Below are 7,984 nucleotides of genomic sequence, written 5' to 3' on the forward strand. Positions count from 1 at the left end.
TCCCCAAAAGTTTTGCGCTAGGTCTATAAACAGATCCTTGTGCTTTGGCTGATGTGACGATCGCAGGTGACTCAGAAAGTCCCACAGACTATCGATACTTTCCGACACACGCAACTTGCGCGAGTGGATGATCGCTCGTGATGCCGCCTCCCAGCATTCAGTGTTGATTTCTCCGTTGATGCCCGGGGGGCTTGGGATACCCGCGCCGCTGGACATCATGAGGAGCCGCGGCAACGGAGTGGAAGACGCAGCCATAAGCGTCAGACACAGTAAAAGAGTGCTTTGCCATGTGACTCGGAAGTATCTCATCATCAGGGAGAGTTGATTGGACACCTTGAAAATTAAGAAAGATGACTAAGGAAATACAGTGATCTGCAAAACAAAAAAGTATGCAATTCACTCATTATGGAATGACTCACAGCTTTGGATAACAGTTAAGTTCATGTTCTCTCTCTAAGGGAAGTAGCTATCCGTGTGGTGTAGGATATCTTAAATTTCTACGGCAATTTATAATACCAAGTAATAAGATACATTTAGTTCTGTTAAATATACACGCTGACTTCACACTCAAAATAAATTATATTTAAAAAGTAAACTTACTGTGTCCAGTTGCAGACGTCCTCACACTCGTCTCCAGAAATCCAGACAATGCTTGTTAGCCTTTTAGTGTGACTTTATAAAGGTGCGCCCACGCCATTGGCGTCATTGTGAGCTACCTCATGCACGATTGCATGTAGACTAACAAGATCTCTCACAAGAGAGTTACCACCAGTCGACTGTAGCCCAGCTATACTAGGCTATATTAAAATTATGTTAGATAGATAGATAGATAGATGGGTGGATACATAGATAGATGGATAGATAGATTGATAGATAGAGTACTTGATTTATCTCTAAAGGGAAATTGCAGTGTTGCAGCAGCAATTCACATAACTTACACAAAACACACAATGTTGTAGATAAAGAAAACACTGTATTTACAGTACATACAGTATACAGTCAACGCACAACTACCATGCTAGATTAAAGATATAGAATAAAAATAAAGGTAACCTTTAAGGCAAGATATAGCTCTAACTGTGCAAATGAAATGGCAAATGTTCCTTTTCTATGGGCACTCAGAGGAGGAATCTCCTCTCCCGAGTTACTATAATATAATATAATGTAATGTAATGACGTTATGTGTGATGTGTTAGGAATGTTTTGACATGACTCTTGTATTGGGGGAGGGATATAAGGGGTGAGCTGGCGGTGTTAATTAATGGGCTACACCTGGTCATTGATGAGAGTGGAGGAGAGTGAACGTGGAACATAATCAGTGCTGAGACAACATGGATAAAGGAAGACCACAGCGAAAGGTGAGGCGTCTGGGAAGCGGTGCTAGATTGCTCACGTCGAGCTGCATTCAAGGTGTAGGGGTGGTTGCCGTTCGCATGCTGCTTAGGGCTGCCGGCGGTGAAGAGTGGGATACCTGTAGCTAAAGCTGGGGAAGAATTAGGAGTGCGTTGGCTGCTTCTCAGTTAGGGGTTTTCCGCTGGCGTTACTGGCTGAGACCTCACGAGTGCTGGATCGGTGATTTCTGTCTCTCCCCTTACCGATCAGTGCCCAAGCTCAGACCCCGGGGGAGGGTCTTGTAACTCGGGAGAGTTAAGTTTTAATCTCTATTCTTTTGTGTGTGTGTGTTTGTGTGAGCGCGTGTATGAGTGTGTGTTTTAACCTGACGGCGTAGCCAGTTTATGATCTGAGGTGGGAGGGTTTAGAGACGGTGGCTTTGTGTGTAGCCCGGCTGGCGTCTTGTGTGTGCCTATTGCAGTGCCGTGGGAGTGTGTGCAGTGCCCTACAGCGGTGGTGTGTGTTGGAACTTTATATTTATTGTGGTGTGTTATATTGCTGTGTAACCCGCCTAGTTTAGGGCCTTGGGGTAGTCGTTCAGTCGAGTAGCACTGAGGCTTACTGACTTTTAGTAACCTGACCTGATCCGGCATTTCTGGTAGCCGTATGAATTGACTGAGTAACTTGTATAATAATAAAGACTGTTAACTATTTCTAAAGTCCGTGTACAGCCTCGTTCTGTGTGCATTCTCCCAACCGAAAGAACCTGACTACAAATTAGGTTTATTACACTGGTGGCAGCGGTGGGATATTCTCTAATTTTCATAATTTAATTGACCTAGATACTGTTGTAACAATGTCAGACGGGGAAGAGAATGCGCCAGATAGGCTCGATGCTGTTAACGACGCAGGGAGAGCAAGGGAGGCTATAGCTACTGCTAGGCCGGTGTTCATGCCGGAGACATTCACTGGTGTAGGCCGTGAGTGGTCTGACTGGTCAGAGCAGTTCGATCTAGCGGCAGAGGTTAATAATTGGAATGAGCCCTTGAAGCTAAAATTTATGTCTCTACTACTTTCTGGGCGTGCCAGAGACATGTATAGTGGGTTGCCGAGTGATGCCAAAGAAAACTATGCATTGTTGAAAGCAGCTATGGCTAGATGTTTTGAGCCCTGTGACAGTGATGACTGGAGTAGGGCTAGCTTCACCGCCCGGCGCCATATGCATAACGAGACAGCTAGGGAATTTGGCAATGCTTTACGGCGTCTTGCCACTAAAGCTTACCCCACAGCTGATAACTACATACGGGATATGTTGGCTAGAGATCAGTTTTTTACCCATTTTTCTAGTGGTGAATTCCGGATTAGCCTGCGCAGTGCAAAACCTAAAACGTTAGAAGAGGCTATTGATCTTGCCTCTGAGATGGAGCTTCTCAGGAATTTGGAGCAAACCCATCTGATGCCCGATGCTAAAGTTAGGGGAGTGGTGGAGCACAAACCGAAAAGTGATCAACAAATGGAAGTACTGCTAGGGATGGTGGAAGAATTGAGGCAGGAAGTAAAACATCTTCGTACAACAGTGACTAATATCCAACAGTCTAGTAAAAATGCCACTTCAACTATGTTTTCTAGGGAGTCAGGACGAGCTTCCCGGAACAATGTTGAACCACAAGGTCCCTTAACTCAAGCCAGGGGGGCGGGGGATGGCTGTTGGGAGTGTGGGTGTTCTAGACACATAAAACGAAACTGCCCATATTTGCAGGGAAACTACAGGGGGCAGGTATCGTAGGCCCACTGCCTGCCCCCAGGCGCATCAGTACATATGCGGCCTCTGCAAGCGACAATGGTGGCTCAGGATACATCACAGCAAGAATAGGTGCGTCAGACTCCCTTCTATTGGTAGATAGTGGGGCTACATTATCCGTCATCCCAAAACAACTTTGGCTCAAAATCACTAATGGGGGGTCGGAACTGTCTGGACATCATGGTGATGTTGCTGCAGCTAATGGGGGGAGGATGAAGATTTTGGGGAAATGGCAAACAGTCTGCCAGTTTGATTCATTGGCGTTAATTGCTGAGTTTTTGGTGGCTGATGTGCCTTCCCAGGATATTCTCTTGGGTTTTGACTTTTTGAGTAAATATGGGGTGGTAGTGGATTTTGGTAAAAATGAGTGCCGAATAATGGGTAAAATGTTTCCCCTGATCATTCCGGCAGACCTGGATAAGCCCCGGACAGTAATCATCCCCGAGGACACTGTTATTCCCCACGTGGTGAGATAATCATTGCTGGCAAGGTGGAAAATTCCTTCGAACCCAGCTTTGAGGGTATGTTGGAACCATTAGACACATTTTCAAACCAATGTGATGTCATGATAGCTCGGGTGGTCTGTAGAGTGGAAATGGGGAGGCTACCTATAAGAGTGATTAATGTAACTAAGGATTCCATTACATTGAAGGGGGGATGAGGGTGGCCACTTTACATACTGACATTGAGGTGGGCTGTAAGGGTGAGCATTTAGGTATGGGAGAGGATGAGGATTGCTCAAATGAGCCATGGACTGTTGACAAGCTTATAGCACATTTTGGGTTGCATCAGAAAAGTTTTGCTCCATCTGACTTAACAGATATCCGTGACTTGTTACAGAGAAATATGCCTGTGTTTAGTGAGGGGGAGGGTGACTTGGGGAGAACTCACCTGACGCTACACCAGATTGATACAGGGGATGCAAAGCCTGTGAAGTTGCCACCCCGCCGTGTTCCCATCCATCTACAGCAAGAGGTGACTGAACATTTAAAACAAATGCTGGCAAACGACATTATTCAGCCCTCTCATAGTCCTTGGGCAGCACCAGTGGTTTTGGTACGCAAGCGCGATGGCGGCCTCCGGTTTTGTGTTGACTATCGCAAATTAAATGATTTGACCCGGAAGGATGCCTATCCATTGCCACGTATTGATGATGCCCTTGACAGTTTGAATAAAGCTTGCTGGTTCTCAACACTTGATTTAGCCAGTGGTTACTGGCAAGTGGAGATGGATCCGAAAGATAAACAGAAGACCGCGTTTACCACTCTGGTTTCTTCTGCTCTTCCACCTTTATCCACTTTCTCCTCACTAGGTGTCGATGATGCCACAGAATCACTCTGCTCCACTCTGAGCTCATGCTTGGATACTTTGTGTCCACTTTCCACCAGACCTGCTCGTTCTACCCAGTCTCATTCGTGGCTGAGTGATACCCTCCGAACGCAGCGCTCCAATCTCAGAGCGGCTGAGAGAAAGTGGCACAAATCTGCAGCACTGGACGATCTTGCAAGCTACCAGACACTGCTGGCCTCCTTCTCATCCAGCATCACTGCTGCTAAGAAGACTTTTTTCAACGACAAGATCAACGGTGCAACTGACGCTCGGAAACTATTCTCCACCTTCAAAACTCTGCTCTACCCTCCTCCTCCTCCCCCAGCTACTAACCTCACTGCTGATAACTTTGCTTCCTTTTTCACAGAGAAAGTGGCAGCCATCGGGAAACAGTTCGACCAACTGTCTCCCCCCCTAAGGGCGCAACCGTCAATGGCTCATCATTTCCTTCTTTCACCCCTCTCAGCGAGAGTGAGGTCTCCAAAATCCTAACAGGTAGCCGTCCAACTACATGCCCGCTGGACCCCATCCCATCCAATATCCTTCAAGCCATATCGCCTGCCGTCTTACCGGCAATAACACAGGTGATTAATGCTTCATTTAATTCTGGAACATTCCCTTCTTCATTTAAAGTGGCTCGGGTAACACCGCTGCTCAAGAAGCCGTCTCTCGATCCCACTCAGGTGGGAAACTATCGACCGGTCTCACTTCTCACGCTCCTATCAAAAACCATTGAGAGGGCAGCTTCCAAACAGGTCACAGAGTTCCTAGCAAGGAACAATCTCCTCGATCCAAACCAGTCTGGATTCAAAAGTGGTCACTCCACCGAAACAGCCCTGTTGTCTGTGACGGAGGCCTTGAAAACAGCTAGAGCAGCAGCTCAATCCTCAGCTCTCGTCCTGCTTGATTTATCAGCTGCGTTTGATACAGTCAACCACTGCATCCTTCTGTCCATACTGTCAAGTATGGGCATTTCTGGCAAGGCGCACTCCTGGTTTGAATCGTACCTCACTGGGCGCTCGTTCAATGTGTCATGGCAAGGTCAGCTGTCTGTACCTCACCACCTTACCACAGGGGTGCCCCAAGGCTCGGTGATGGGACCACTTCTCTTTGCCATTTACACCACTTCGCTGGGCCCTATCATCCGCTCGCATGGTTTTTCCTATCATTGCTATGCCGATGATACTCAACTGTTTCTGTCTTTCCCTCCTGAGGACACCACTGTCTCGGCGCGGATCTCGGACTGTCTTGCTGATATATCCACATGGATGAAAAACCACCACCTTCAGCTGAACCTGGCCAAAACGGAACTGATGGTCTTTCCAGCCAAACAGGCCATCCACCACAACATCAGCATCAATATTGACTCCTTGTCTCTTGTTCCATCCAAAACAGCAAGAAACCTCGGGGTCATTATTGATGACCAACTGACTTTCACGGACCACATTGCCTCTGTCTCTAGGTCCTGCCGCTTTGCGCTATTCAACATCCGCAAAATCAGGCCGTACCTAACCCAGTATGCCACCCAGCTGCTGGTGCAAACCTTGGTGAATTCCCGCCTTGATTACTGCAACGCCCTCCTAACGGGCCTGCCGGCTTGCGTGGTGAAACCACTACAAATGATCCAGAACGCGGCGGCGCGTCTGGTGTTCAACCAACCGAAGAGGGCACACGTCACCCCGCTACTCATTGACCTCCACTGGCTGCCTGTAGCTGCTCGCATTAAGTTCAAGTCACTTATGCTTGCCTACAAAGTGCTTGATGGTTCTGCTCCCACCTACCTAAATGCTCTTGTAAGGGCAAATGTTACACCCAGGATGCTGCGCTCTTCTAGTGAGCGTCGTTTGGCACTGCCGTCTGTGCAAGCACGGCAGTCCAGACTATTCTCATTTGTAGTTCCACGTTGGTGGAATGAGCTGCCCAGCACTACCAGAGCAGGGGCGTCCCTCTCTACCTTTAAGAAGCTTTTGAAGACCCAACTCTTCAGAGAGCACTTCCCGTCCTAACTGGCACTTCGACTAGTGCGTAACTTGCAACTACAGCAGTTACACTTCTGCACTCTTTCTTTCTTTTTATTTCATTTTGTTATATTTCTAATGTAAAGTAGTATTTATTTATTGTTACACCAGGTTCTATTGCTCGTAGCTTGAATATTCTCTCCCTTGTACGTCGCTTTGGACAAAAGCGTCTGCTAAATGACTAAATGTAAATGTAAATGTACCACACGGCAAGGCTTGTTTGAATTTAATGTACTCAGTTTTGGCCTTTGTAATAGTCCTAGTACATTTCAGCGACTGATGGATCTGGTGCTGGCAGATCTTCAGTGGACCACCTGTCTGGTGTACCTGGACGATATTATTATTTTTGGCCGTACATTTCAAGAGCATTTAGGCCGCCTGGACGAAGTTTTAACAAAACTACGTCAGGCTAACCTTAAAGTTAAGCCCACAAAGTGCAAGTTGTTTGCCAGTCAGGTACAGTATTTGGGGCATATCATTTCATGCAAGGGTGTGAAGGCAGATCCAGAAAAAGTAGAGGCGGTGCGTCAGTGGCCGGTGCCCAAGAATCAGACAGAGGTGAGGAGCTTTGTGGGCTTAGCCTCTTATTATAGGAGGTTTGTAAAGGGGTTTGCTGGGATGGCTCGCCCTCTGCACCAGCTCACAGAGAAAGGCAGGCGCTTTAAATGGACAGAGGTGTGTCAAACAGCCTTTGAACAACTGAAACTGAGTTTGATGTCAGCCCCAGTTCTCGCATACCCAGATCCCTCCAAAACATTTGTTCTCGATACGGATGCTAGCGATGCAGGTATTGGGGCTGTGTTGTCACAAGAAGAGGGAGGGTTTGAACAGGTGATCGCATACGCCAGTAGGGCTCTAACCAAACAGGAGAGAAAATATGCAACAACAAAGAAGGAGCTATTGAGTGGTTACTTTCATAAAGCATTTTAAACACTATCTGCTGGGTAAGGAGTTTGTCCTACGGACAGATCATAACTCCTTGAGGTGGCTGCATAATTTCCAAGGGTTGGAGGGACAATTAGCCAGGTGGGTAGAGCAGCTTGCTAGCTTCCAGTATAAAATTGTACACCGTCCTGGACGAGGGCATACAAATGCAGATGCCCTCTCTAGGCTGCCTGCTTATCTGTCAACGCCAGTGGTCTCTCAGCCAGTCGTACAGACACAAGGGGGGCCAGTGATAGCGGCGGTACATAACATAACTCCTAATGCAAACACGGGGTGGGAAGGGGATGAATTGGCTCAGGCTCAGAGAGAGGATGCCGAGCTACAGAAGATCATTGCTGTAAAATCCGAGGGAACGAATTGTTTGCAACCACCGGCTGATCTGCAGAAGTATGTAGCTGTGTGGGCTCAGATACAAATGCAGGGCTCCCGATTGGTGAGGTTTCCCCCATCAAATTCAGATGCTGCAAACCAGGTCCAGATTGTTATTCCCAGTTCTATGGTGCCAAAAGTCTTAAGACAGTTGCATAACGATGCTACAGGTGGTCACCTGGGAATACAG

The 7,984-nt window shown here is 47.4% G+C and overlaps 1 protein-coding gene across 1 annotated transcript; it reads left to right on the forward strand.

Annotated features, from left to right (window-relative positions):
* Positions 1–828: 828 nt before the first annotated feature.
* On the forward strand, positions 829–3,594 carry LOC116222447. Its single transcript, XM_031576594.1, has 2 exons — positions 829–3,205; positions 3,545–3,594. The coding sequence occupies exon 1, from the start codon at positions 2,189–2,191 to the stop codon at positions 3,116–3,118; it is 930 nt and encodes a 309-aa protein (XP_031432454.1). The 5' UTR covers positions 829–2,188; the 3' UTR covers positions 3,119–3,205; positions 3,545–3,594.
* Positions 3,595–7,984: the final 4,390 nt, after the last annotated feature.

The sequence above is a fragment of the Clupea harengus genome, chromosome 11 (assembly GCF_900700415.2).
Source record: "Clupea harengus chromosome 11, Ch_v2.0.2, whole genome shotgun sequence".
NCBI lineage: Eukaryota > Metazoa > Chordata > Actinopteri > Clupeiformes > Clupeidae > Clupea > Clupea harengus.